This window comes from Gadus macrocephalus, chromosome 9 (genome assembly GCF_031168955.1).
Source record: "Gadus macrocephalus chromosome 9, ASM3116895v1".
In the NCBI taxonomy this organism is placed as follows: Eukaryota; Metazoa; Chordata; class Actinopteri; order Gadiformes; family Gadidae; genus Gadus; species Gadus macrocephalus.
This window is the reverse complement of record NC_082390.1, coordinates 2,568,690-2,582,453: the sequence shown is the minus strand read 5'-3', so window position 1 is coordinate 2,582,453 and position 13,764 is coordinate 2,568,690. Positions and strand designations below refer to the sequence as shown.

General features: G+C 44.0%; 2 protein-coding genes across 2 annotated transcripts in view; both read right to left on the bottom strand.

The window, feature by feature from the left end:
* LOC132464071 (aerolysin-like protein) overlaps positions 1-4,362 on the bottom strand; it is a 29,587-nt gene extending 25,225 nt beyond the window's left edge. Inside the window, exon 1 of the mRNA XM_060060241.1 lies at positions 4,266-4,362. The gene's annotated coding sequence lies outside the window, so the exon portion shown is untranslated. The remainder of the gene's footprint in view (positions 1-4,265) is intronic.
* On the bottom strand, positions 661-4,405 carry LOC132464070 (aerolysin-like protein). The gene is made up of 3 exons (XM_060060240.1): positions 4,266-4,405; positions 1,896-2,388; positions 661-1,241 (listed from the first exon to the last, which is right to left on the bottom strand). The coding sequence occupies exons 2-3, from the start codon at positions 2,376-2,378 to the stop codon at positions 771-773; spliced, it is 954 nt and encodes a 317-aa protein (XP_059916223.1). The 5' UTR covers positions 2,379-2,388; positions 4,266-4,405; the 3' UTR covers positions 661-770.
* Positions 4,406-13,764: the final 9,359 nt, after the last annotated feature.

Sequence of the window (13,764 nt, the reverse complement as noted above, 5' to 3'; positions counted from 1 at the left end):
CTCAGGCTCGTACACAGAGGGGAGAGAACGCGCAGGCTTGTGATTGGTTCTTTAGATTCGGGTACAATGTCTCCGATTGGTAAGCATTTTAACAGGTTTATAGCAGATACAGAATTGGGTTTTTTTTCGCTTCTTTTTCATTGCCCATAAGTTATTTATTGCTGTCTGGATGTATAAACCAATTTCAACAACATATTAAAAAGTGCATATCACTGAAAATCGTACAATATGCCTTTAAGATCTCCCCTTCCTCTTGAACGCTTGCTGTGAACTCTTTCCGTGTATTGGGGACAGAGGTCACCCAAGGTTAGAGAACCAACATGCTTTATGGCTGTTTTTCTGTTGGCAATGTACTGTATCTTTGGAACACTTGTGTCATGAATTATCTTTGGCACTATTTAGAGCATTACCTGACCCACATTTACTGAAGCGATTTAGCATAAACCCCAACTTTAAAGCAATTTGCATCTGACTGGAAGTGTGCAGAAACGTATTATCTATCAAGACTATTGGACTGGAAAACTAAATTCTTAACAGCATATAGAATATTTGAACTGAAATTATCACTTACTAAACTGAAACGTTAAATAATGGGATCAGCTAGACAGACTCATTTTCATATTGTTTTACAAGCTCTAAGGATGGACATGGAAACACAAGCAGGTTTATGATGATGATTTATTTATCTGCGACAGTCACTCTACATTAGAAATCAAACCAATGTTATGCAATCAATATTAAAACTGTATACAGTAAGATGTTGATGCATCTTATTCGATTTTCTTCACATATTTAGACTCAGTGGACTTTACAGTCACTGCAGTGTAAGCCACACCATTGTAGTTGCCGGTGGTTTGGAACTGCAGCTCGCTGCCATTCAGGCATGTGATCTTCAATGTGGCCGAGTAGGGGAGGTCGATGACTGCTCGTCCCACTGACGCCTCAACTTTCACAATCTTTCCTGCCGGGACCGTCACAGTGACCTCATCTGATTCGGTTATGGTCTCTTCTTTGGTCATTGAGGAGGTCTGCTCCGCTCCCAGGGTCAAGCTAAACACATCAGACACCTCCACCAGTTCCGGGATCCCTGCTGTAACAGTCAGGCTGACGGTGGACTCAATCTTAGTGGTGGTGCTCCAGGTGGTAGACTTGGTCACAGAACTGCTGTACGTAAATTTATCCTCTTGATCTGCAGTAGTGCCGTTTTTATATTTCAGCGACTTTATATATTCTTTGTTTACCTACATACCCCACACACAGACACAGAAAAACACAAAAAATATGGATATTGTTCAGGAAGCACACAAAATAATTCTTAATAACCAGTACAGAAAATATAAACTAATTTATTTTGTCTAAGATTTAGACTTTAACACTTTATTAATCCCCCGTGGAGAAATTCAAAAGAAGTGGTGACACTATTTTATTGACCTAATGTAATTAAACAAAAGACATAACTGTCAACCCCATATCAAATAAAATGTTTATACAGTGGACAGGACTAATCGTGTTGTCTTAATGGAAGGCAAAGTGGGCCAACACGCATTTGATCAGAACAAATCTTTCCTCATTCTTCTTAAAAAAACACCTTGTGACAACTGCTGATATGAAAAGGGCTTTATAAAATACATTTGATTGATTATATAAGAGTAATCTGCCCTCTGAAAGATAAGTGTAAGACATGCTTTGTTAGTGATAGGAAAGGGGACTAAAAGGTGCCAATTTCTGTCCTGGACCCTAACCCCACCTACTACAAAAACAGGTGCTATTCATGCAGGAAAATTATCCCACTTCAATTGCTTTTCGGAATTAATAAAGAAACACTTGTTAATATGCATTGGCCCACTTATCCTGCCATATTCAGACTCATGTCTTCCACACATAGCAGCACTCACCTGGGGTGTAACAATGGCCAGGGTGGGATAGGTCATGTCGGTTAGCACAGACGACTTGATGGCATTGATGAAGAGGAATCCCATTGAGTCGATGTCTGAGCCAGCTCTCCCCTCCAACCCCAGGCAGACTCCAGACCCCACATCGATGGAGTACTCGGTCTTCAGGCCCCAGTCACTCATGTACTCGAAGAATTCGCGTCCAGAACTCGTCCAGAACCTGATGCCACCCAGACGTGTCCCGGCACCGTTCCCCCACAGGGACAGCTTGGTGATGCGTTCGCCAAGTTCAAACGTAAACTCACTGAAAGTGACTGCATTTCCAAAGGTCTGCACACGCCCGTCGGTCAGTTCTGCCCGCACAGCTTTGATCTGTGAGCCGCCCACTGCCACACCGATCTTCTTCAGGGTGGCGCCATTGTCACGGCCGGTGAACTCAAATCCTACGCCTTTCCGTCCACCGATGATTTCCAGTGTAGTCGCCATGATTAATAACCTGAAACAGAAATGTACATCAATATATTCATGCATCCTCAAAATGCTCGACAAAAGATGCAGACATTTCAAACTGTAAAAGTAAATCACAGGACAAGATCCAAGGGCGAAAACTTACGGACAACCAAAGCAGGCGGTGTTTATGTATAAAATAATACAAAAATTAAAGGGGTTGGCGTTAGCACTATGCCATTTCCAATGCTAGCACCTAGTATGAATATTACCGTAGGCCTACATGTATAAACATTACCAGGCCATTGAATAACACACACACACACACACACACACACATTGTGTGTGTGCGTTGTTATTATTATTATTATTATTATTACCACACACACACACACACACACACACACACACACACACACAGTGTGTGTGGTAATAGTGTGTGTGTGGTAATCGGGAGAATTCCCGGTGGGCCCTTAACGTTTTGGGGCTGCCGGGCTGATTAATGCGGGATAACAATATTGTGTTTATAAAAGTTCCTTGCTGCGCCGTCAGCCAGAGCTGTGCGCTCGCAGCCTCTGACTCACTGTCTGAGTCCCACATACAAACACACACAAGCGCTCACAAACTGTTAACGTCGCAACCAAGTCTTTATTAGCAGAGGGGAGTAAATGAGCGGCCCCTCCCTGTGCCCCCTCCCCCGCCAAGTGGTACAACCCAGGTAGGCCTTGAGCTGCTATTGGTCAGAAAGCTAATGACGTAACAGCTATGACAACATTGAACTCTGCTGCAGCTCGTAGAGAGTGGAATGCCTCGTTTCCACATGCGTATGTTTTTCGTATCCGTGCTTCCGTAAATTTACGGAAGGAGTCGCTAGTGTTTTACGTACGGACATGAATTTATTTACGGACAAAAGATGGGGGAGCGTATGATAATGGCCGTTTATAGGAGAACGGTACTTTGGAACATGAGGATCGACATATACAGAGATAAAAAATAAAAATAAAACGGACTTGGAAAGAGATCGGTGAGGAGTTTGGCCTGCCAGGTACTTAGATGTTTTGTGAAAAACATAAAAACTTTCATACGGTATCTCCGTAAAACGACGGCGAAAGTTAAATTTTTTGAACGTATATTACGGACATACCGGACAGAAATCTTACGGAGGGGAGGAGTCTCGGAGGAAAAACGGACATTACGGAGAATCACATAGGAATGAATGGACTTTCGGTCGGAGACGGTTGGATCGCATACGAGAATGTACGTATGTGGAAACGAGGCGGAAGGGTTATCCTGGGAACGGTTAGTTCCCAGGGCAGAGAAAAAAACAGCTACAGGTGTGCGTGTGCACACTGCACAATGTTATAAGTGCAACAAAGGATAGGATGCAGTTTCTAGGAACAAGTTGTAATATTACAGGAAATTACGGGACAAATGTTGGAGAAATATAGGAAAATACATGCTATAATATGTAGGCCACAGAATCCACTTGTGATTTTTTCAGAAACTAGAGTTGGGTAGTGGCTCCTACATATTAAAAGCATCCTGGGGGGAACGGGTTAATATTAATTACATATAAATGATTATTTTGCTACAAATTGTGTTTTTATTTCTCTAGAAGTGTTACACTGTTTATTAAGAAGGCATTATCGCTTTTAGAAGTGGATTAGTCAATTTAAGTGAAATCGAAATCATAGTTTTTAACGCATAGCCTTGGTGCCCTGGCATGTGGCCTTGTTGAGGCCATCCAGTTTAATTGCTAGCTCTAAAAATAATTCCACAGGTCTGGACCTTGGTGACATCAGAGCTGGCTACGGGCATGTATACGCATATGAGGCAGAACTACATATTAGATTAGAAGCTAGTCAGGATTACCCAGAGATCAAAAATCCCATAGATCCCGGTTAGACCACCCTCGATCCTCCTTACCTGTCCTGGTGGCTCCGCTCTGGTCTTTCTTCCCTTTCCAGGAACTAATGGAATCGTCAGTATGGATCTGACCTCACTGTAGAGAGCCCCTTGAGAGTCGTCTCTTATAGCCGACCCTAACCACGCCCCTCTGACCAGACTACAGATGCCCTAACCCTAACCCTGACCCTACAGAGGGATGTCACCAGAGATGCTTGTTGAGATAAGTTATGGCAAGATAGGGGAAGTTGTTTCCCAAGTTAACAGTTTGCTAACTTCTGTTTTGGCACCACAAAATGTGGATCAAGATACTTGTCGAGGTCAGGCCTGCAGAGTCCCAACCAGCTTCCCACAACACAACAAGTGACTCAAGAGTCACTTGTTGTGGAGTTCACAGAGACACAGAATTCACCACAGCCGCTTCTCCTCCCGTACTCTGCTAAAACACCTGTCTTACGCACTCAGGGCCGGCGATCGGCATAGGTGACCTATAGGCGATCGTCTGGGCGGCAAATGTGTTGGTGCCCTCTGGTGGCACCCTTAATTTTATTAATTTATTAATTTATATGGATCAAGTGAAATAAAACACGCTTGCTAAACATGTTCCCAAATGGAACGGACAAGGGAGGGAACGGGGGACTAACTGCTAGTGCGAATTGAAACTCTCACTGTGGTGTGCAGGGCAACGCGATATTGTGGTGAGCAGCGCGGGAAGGACGAGATGGGAGCCCAGGTCAAGCGGTTATGCAACTCTCGCGCCCTTTACACCGCACGGCTACGAGAGTTGCCTTTAATGAACACACACATCAAAACACACTCAAAAACCAAACTCCAAAACACAGCCTACAGGTTGAAGCAGAATTGCCATCGGCATTGCCATCAGTGGTTGCATTGACGGTTTTAGTCGCTATAATGTTTGGATGGAGGCCTACACCACAAACAATGACCCCAGGGTTATTGCCGACCACCTCGTGTCATCCGCTGCACGCTTGGGAGGATGCCCGGAGCGTCTGCGTGCTGACAGAGAAACGGAAAATGGACACGTTGAGATTAAACTCGAAATGTCGAAAATAAAGTGGAAACATCATATCGACTTTAATCTCGACGTGTCCATTTTCCGTTCCTCTGTCGGCACGCAGACGCTACGGGCATCCTGCCAAGCGTGCAGCGGATGACACGAGGTGGTCGGCAATAACCCTGGGGTCATTGTTTGTGGTGTAGGCTAGGGCTGTCACTTTTTCCAAAAATGAAATTTGAACGAATTTCGAATGTCCATAATTAATTAGAATACATTCGACCCCCCCCCCATAGAACACGACAACAGTCTTGATTTTTTTATGTTGCTCTTTTTATTTCTTGTGGAAATCACGTATACCTACTGAATTCATAACAGCACAGGATAAAAACACATCTTTGATAACACATTTGTAAACACAACAAGAGGAAGCTCCGACACACAAGTGCGGCTGTCTTTTACACATTAACAATAACTCGCGCGGCTGTACACTCTGTGCTGCTCCGCTCGGCAGTTGTTCCTCTGCTGCTACATTTCGGTGGTAAGCTAGCAGATGAGTGCGCAAATTTGATGTTGTCGATAAGTACGACAGCTCTCTTTTACAAAGACGACAAACGGCCTTGTCTTTGTTTGTGACTTTTCCACCCACGGTGTAAAAGCCAAAATGCTTCCATACGCTGCTTTTTAAATGTGATGGTGTCGTTATGGTCCGCTCAGCATTGTACTCCTCGCAATTCTAAATTTTTTTTTATAGCAATTTTTTAATAGCCGTATCTCGGTTCGCGTTCTCTTCAGTTACGTTTTGTTTCAAAGCCCTCTTGGCCTATCTGTATCGAATGTTGATTCAACATTCGATACAGATAGCCAGGCCAAAAGGGTCGGCAACAGGTCAAACTGATATAAAATTTTAGCGCGCCCTCTGCTGGATCGAAAGCAGACTACTTAAAATGGTCTGAAGTTCTTATGAGACGGCAGCACACACAGTTTGAATGGAGAATTACACTTCGAATTCGAACTTTTCACCCCACCTTCGAACGAATATTCGAACTTCGAATAAAAAGTGACAGCCCTAGTGTAGACCTCCATCCAAACAATATAGCGACTAAAACCTTCAATGCAACCACTGATGGCAATGCCGTATGGCTTTAGTTTATCGTACCGATCCATATGAGTGCATTTCGGACCTTTGCTGTGATATTGCCTGCGCCTCAGACGCCGGGCTCGCCTTTGCTCCACACCCTCAGGATCAAGCAACTTGATAAATTGTCTTACTGTATTTTGCGACACACAACATAACCTTTATTTATTGCACGGAGGTGCAACCATCTGTATCTTTGCATCTGCCCATTTCCCATGTTAAACCCGATTCTGAAATACAATTTTGCCAAATTATCCACACAAGCCATTGAATTCAGTGCAGGCCCTTGGAGCGGTTGCTATCCCTCCCAACTAATTTCAACTTTATTCTCGACATTTCGAGTTTAATCTCGACATGTCGAGATTAAAGTCGACATGACATTTCAACTTTATTCTCGACATTTCGAGTTTAATGTCGAAATGTTGACTTTAAAATCGAAGCGTCGACTTTAATCTCGTCATGGCAAAAAAAAAATATGTCTCCATGTGTGGCCCTAATACTCCGTCGTAATTTATAAGTGCCATTCAAAGCCAAGATATTTAACTAAGGCATAATGGCGTCATTGGACTATCAAATGAACTCAAATGAACACCCTGACCAACTGAAACAAATTCAAGACAAGAAACAATACAAAGATATTCAATAGAAGAAGGGTCAAACATCTCGACAAATATCAGCAGAAGGGATTATTTTAAGGTACACACCTTAAAATAATCTGGAACTAGGAAACTACTTGTGTGCTCACGTTTCGCTCCACCTAAATGGTTCAGCAGAAGCTTGGCAACTCCATATAAACCATTTGCAACGCACGCATTGGCTCACTCAGTACATTCCCACTTCCCTTGGTCACTGTAAAGGCCAATTTCCACCAGAACCGTCACGGCAGAGAAGCGGCTGTGTTCCGTACTGCAATCCAGGCGCGTGCCGTCCATATCATAGATCTATAGACAGGGCCGTTTCTAGCTGTTTGGAGGGCCTATGCAAGATACTATTTTTTTTTCTATTTTTTTTTTTCCTCCTGCGTGAAGATTTGAATGTCCCTTTGTCTAAGAGAGAAGGCCAACATTCCAACCGTATGTTGTTTGCATGGGGTAGGCACCAGAACATAATAATAAATCAAGGGATAGCCCCTTCCATTAAAGTTACAAGAAGAATTTGGGAACAAAGACAGAGCTCGGAGTACAGAGCAGGGCATAGCGACATGGGGGCCAGGGGGGGTCGTGTCGTGTCGTCCCCCCCCCCTGGTCCGAGGTTGGGCATCCGGTTGCGCATTAAGTGTCACACATGTGTCAAACATCCCTTTTTTTTTTTTAAATACATGCATTATTAGTTAGATCTAACTTTGACTTTTTTTTTTTTTAAGTGTTATATTTTGACATTATGAATAAATATTGCACTTAAAATAGCAACCCCCCCCACCACCCCGTTGACAATCGAGGCACCCCCCCCACCCACCACCACCACCCCGTTGACAATCGAGTCCCCCCCCCCCCCCTTGACAATCGAGTCCCCGTTGACAATCAAGTGCACCCCAAATATAAGACCAACGATCGCTTCGAGCGCAGCAATCGCTTCCCTGTCGTCATTGTGTTAAACCAGCCAATAGTGTGCAAGGGAGAAAAGCAAGATTGGTGATTGGCTCCAGTAAAAGGGGATCGGAAACAGAAAGAAATGTATTGCCCCTCTCCAGCCCCCACTGCAGAGGGAATTTAAATCGCCGGCTGAAAGGGCTGGGGGTACCCAGTCTAAAGGCTGATTCATATTACTCCGTAAAGTGCCGTACGTAGACCCGGAGAGCCTGTCGGAGAGCCTGTCGGAGAGCCTGTCTGAGAGCCTCTCTGTAGCTCTACATGCGAATCAAATATTTTTTGACTAGCCGTTGACGCAACGGAGACGGCAAGCGCTGTGATTGGTCCTCTGACAAAATCTTTTCCGGAATCACTTCTCCGGTTTGACTTTGCACCTTATTTACTTTGTTCATTGTTTACTTTGCACATTAAGGACTAATAAAACAACAAATAAGATTTGTAAAGCTTTGGACGTTTATTTACAACACTATTTACATAGTTTGTAGTCAGCATATATGATCGATCAGGCGGCGAATTGCACGGATTAGGATTACGGGCACATGGTAATATAAACACCGGCCTTAACACTGTAATCTATCTAAACTATAACCGCATTTCACGTTAATCGCATCGTTTGCTGCATTACCAACATTGTCTATGCTGACTAACTGTCCGTCCACACCAGAAGCGAATTGAGCGACCAAATCGCCGGAAGTCATTCACTTTCTATGGGCAAGAGCGACCAAAGCGACCAAAGCGACCAACGCTACCAGCGGCCAAAGTTGAGCGACCAGAGCGTCAAAAAGAAGTTGAAAACTTTTTAACTTTATGCAAATGACTATTATTCGCTTCAGCGACCAAACACTGACAGCCAATCGGAATGTAGACGCTCTTCGCTTGCGTGGATCCCAGGGAACATCGGCAGGCACTTTGGTTCCTACCTACCTTTATTCACTCACTGAACAAAATGTCGGCTGAAGTATTAATCGCGGCTGTAACTGGGCACCCGGTGTTGTACGAACCCACCCTTTTTCAGTTCAGAGATCGAAACGCCATAGTGGTTTGGATATCAAGTGATGATAAGCGGGAGTATTTATAGGCTACATCTAGAACGTTCGTATTTAAGCGGGAATCATTATAATTTGCTCTACATGCCACCAATCTAACCAACCAATCACGTGTAGCATGCTTTAAACAAAACCGTCACATAAACAAACTAATCGACAAGACGAGGGATAAAAGACAAGGGATATATCTCTTGTCTTTTATCCCTCTATTCCCCACTATTCACGGAGCCTGAGGTGAATAATTTTTAATTAAATAGTCTAGATAGATAGATAGTCAAGTCTTTATTAATACCAAACGACACAAATCGTCGGGAATCCATTTAGGTGGTTCGTCCCACACAGGACAGTAGCCTACAAGACCACACAGAACAAGTCTGACTGGACATACACACAATACATCACATTAAAACTAGACACGCGTTGATAGATAGATAGACAGAAAGACCTAGATAGATAGATATGTTCCATTATTTGCCTTGCGGAGCCAACCAGTCCTGTGCACGTATGCAAATTAGCCATGTGCGCTAAACGTCTATTTGTTTTGAATGCGACGAATGAGTGCAGATCATGATTTGCAGATCCAGATCAGTGAAACATATTTCAACTACTACAGCACGCAGGGTTTTTTGTTCTCGGTTGTAATTAGCCTACATTTTAGGATTTTTATATTGGGGGGAATCACTGTCCTACTTGTTGACGAAGCACTTTATCGAACAAGCAAAACCGTCTCGGCAATATGGCCAAGGTGTATGGGAGAGTTCAATATTTGATATGGCTGTCTGTAGGGCCTACTAAACGCATACGGCTCCTTTAAATGCGTCTGCATAATTGAATTGTACGTCATGAGCGACTTGAGCGACCAAAGCGAACAGAAAAATTCGCAGCGCTTTGGTCGCTCCTGGTGTGGACGTACAGTAAGGCTGCACACCGGTTAACCAGCAAAACCAACCATCACAAAACACACGCAGAGAGATCACAGTCCCTCTGTGTATCCTACTCAACCTCGCTAATAAACCGGTTCCAACATCAAATCACCACCCTGCGTTGATTTGGACGAGCCCAGTAAAAGCCACCTAGGTGGGATCTAGTTGTCACAATCAAATGGACTCACATCAAAACGTCCACACATTGTCCAGCTTGACACAATTTCTAATGGTTCATCAAACATATTCACTGTCTGCTGCATCACACCAGACGGCTGAGGCAGGCTGGGTGGTGGGAGATCCAGAGTGGGCCTGTGATATGGGCCTGGAGCTTGGCCAGCTGTGGCCCGAGCAGTCCATGAAGGAGCTGATAGGAAGTCCCAGAGTGGACTCCTCGTCTCCCTGCCAAGACGCCACAACACCGGTCATTTGGAAGACATCATCTCAACCCGTCTCAGCTGGACGGATTCCGGTCAGATGTATCACATTTATTTTAGGATTCGGTTCGGGTTTTATACCCCGACACCCTCAGCGACCATTTTCTAGAGCCCACCTCGCTCTTAAGTAGGCCTACAACATATAGCACAGCCTTCCCCTGAGTTGTGTCCTATCGTCCACATGCAGCCAATACTCCAGCATTAGCATACAGCAGCTAATGGTTCAGCGCTACCGCTGGGCCAAAGGCTGACAGAAATGTCAGCCATACCGTAGGTGGCGGCTCGCCTATAGAGGGCGCTGGGGCGCCGCCCTCCCGCCGACCGGCCATCTTTTCTTTTTCAAATATATCTATCTATATATTTTTTAATAATCTTCTCATTTTGAGAATTAATCTATTTTATTTGCATTCGAATAATGCATTTACTTTAGAATCCCCCATAGTTAAATCTTACTTCACTTAGATGTTCAACGTTCATTTTGGTGAAGTAGATGTCTTCCGTGGGGCGCTTTTCGCTCAGCCCCACATGCCTGAATTATTAGCCAATGGTTCCCTCGTTGCTAGGCAGAAAAGTAGGCCCTACATAATTTCGCCAATCAGCGTCGTTGAATTGTATGGCTTTGGGGCGCTCAAGATATAGCACCAAGCGCAGTGCACCGTCCACTGCGCGTAACCGCGGATTTGCCATTACCTCAGAGATCAGCAAGATGGCGACTTTGAGTGTTGCTACCACTGTTTCCCTGTGAGTTCAGCTAGCCCCAATTTCAGTTAAGTCTCTGCTTATGAATCCCTTCGAAAGAATAATATTTGCAGAGAAATTGCAAGTAAAAGAACTCGGAGTAGAAAAGCCAGAAGTGAACGTAAGCCAACAAGCAAGAGAAAAGGATAGAGCTTACAGGAGAAGTTTTTTCCAGAGTATGGTTCAGGCTTGGCTAACTAGCTGTGGGTATGCCAATGCAATTTTTTGCTTTCCTTGTATACTTTTTAAGACAAGTGCGTGTGATAGTTCGTGGACACAGACAGGGTTGACAGGTCTGAAACATCTGTCAGAACGGATAAAAAAAACACGAGTGAGCAAGAGTGCATATGAACAACTGTGTGAAGCTAGCCATGCTAGAGGTAAGCAACTTCTATTTATTCCACTAGCCTATATGTATTTCCCTTGAGATGGACACTGGTTGCAGACCCTCACAACCTCCCCCCACCCCTTTCAAGTGTACTGTATATAGTTCTCTGCAAACCTATAGTGGGACCAGGCCTTCCTTGTGCATATTGTGTATAGTCCTCTGCAAAGCTATTCAGTGTACACATACTGTATATAGTTCTCTGCAAACATGGTGGCATCAGGCCTTCAGTGTGCATATTGTATATAGTCCCCTGTAAACCTATGGTTGCTTCAGGCCTTCAGTGTTCATATTGTATATAGTCCTTTGCAAACCTATTCAGTGTACACTGTATATAGTCCTCTGCAAACCTATGGTGGCATCAGGCCTTCAGTGTGCATATTGTACTGTATGTAGTCCTCTGCAAACCTATGTTGGTATCATGCCTTAAGTGTGTCTTCAACAACCACACACAAAAGCTTGCACATTTACATGAATTTTGTGGAATTCATATTTCATTGTATTTGTCTAAATGCATACTAATGCAGACTGTAGATATATTTATGAGTGAGGTTTACCAACACAAATTACACAGTTACTTGGCCGTAACACACTCACCCATTATCTCTATCTCTCTCTTTCTCACTCACACACCGAGAGAGAGAGAATGTTACCTTGTGTGTAATTCATAGTTATTGTTGATGTATCTGCACTCTTAATGTTGCTGATTTCTACAAGGCAAAAAATTAACTTAAAACTTAGTTCACTGGCCCCATTCGTCTTTGTAAGTAAATGTTCTTTATTTGCCTTTACTATTTTGTCAGAATGCACCAGAATGCTTTGTTTGTTTGTGAGAATCACAAAAAAATCTTGTGGGGGACCCCCCTACAGGGGTTTGGAATGCAAACGTTCAGCCCCCCCTCAAATAAATTCCACCAGCCGCCACTGCAGCCGGGGTCTGCAGACTGGCCCTGCCATCCGCCGCGTCTGATAGGAATGTAAATAGGCAGGGTCTAGCGCCAGGTTTGACTGTTGCTGTGGCAACAGGCCCTGTGACCGCCCTGCTAAAACCGGCCTGCTAAAAGAAAAACGACCACCCCTATTGTTTCCCTCTAACTCAAAGCATTGAGATGATCAGTGGATGGATCACTGACTTGATTGGCTTTAGTCACGAACGTAATGGGGACTGAATAGGCCAGTCCCACTGCAGGAGGGAGGGGGCCGTCGTTGACAACATGCTGAACAGAAGACTGCTATGTTTTCATTACATTACTGAGGGATGTATTTGGGGGCCCTCTCACATATATTGTACAGAGACAACACACAACACATGTTAGAACTGGTTATATTCAAACTGCAATTGTAAATTGTTGATGCTGTAAATGGTGCTTGGTGCACACACGCACACACATACGCACGCACACACGCACGCACGAGCGCATGATTGTTGATATGGCTCGTCAGTCCTGGCACTGCCTGTGTGGGGAGGTGCCCTACTGCATGGAGCACGTCTGTGGCATGGATTCTGTTATGATCCATCTCATAATTCATAGGAGAGAAGAGAGAAACACTCTTCCGAATATATCATATTGTCCACTAGAGGACACTGCTGCATTGCGTGTGGTTGTATTCAGGTTAATTGACGTCAGTGTGGGACACACAAGCGTTTCATTCACTTGTGTGAATGAAGCACTCGGTAGTACCACCGTCTAGTGGTCCTCCATCGACATTACTTCTGCAGTGAATATCTTACTGCCAAAATAGCTGGCCTGTCGTACCAGTTACTCAAGTGCGCATGTGCCAAGCGCGAACGCATGCACCACAAGCAAGCACATGCGCACGAACATACAAGGAAACACACATACACATGCACACTCACACTACACACACATAAAGTAGTCTGCCCCATGGTCATATTCTAGGACTGTTGTTGTTTAAAGTTGAATTGCTCCGCCTGTTTCTTTCGGCATTGAAGCCTATTTATTTATTTGTTTCAGCAGGTATTAAAATTGTGTACCTGATTTCATACCTGATTGAAACAGCTGTTATTGAGAAATACCTGATTTCAAAAGTGTTGTTATTGAGTTCCAAATCATAGGCTATTCTAGGACTGTTGACGTTCCAAATCGAAGGTCTGCTTGATTGATGATTTGTATTTCTACTTTTCATGTATTTAAATTGCACTCGCTAAGCCTGTTGTTAAATTGTTAAAATAAAATATGGAAGAAATAACTTCCCTATAATGTCGAATTTGTCTTTTGAAATAATTG

What these genes read in the sequence shown, in the direction of transcription:
- LOC132464070 (XM_060060240.1), bottom strand. Translation starts at nt 2,378, where the DNA reads ATGGCGACTACACTGGAAATCATCGGTGGACGGAAAGGCGTAGGATTT. An exon ending in TGGCCATTGTTACACCCCAG is followed by an intron (nt 1,242 to 1,895) that starts GTGAGTGCTGCT and finishes TGGGGTATGTAG; the next exon opens with GTAAACAAAGAATATATAAA.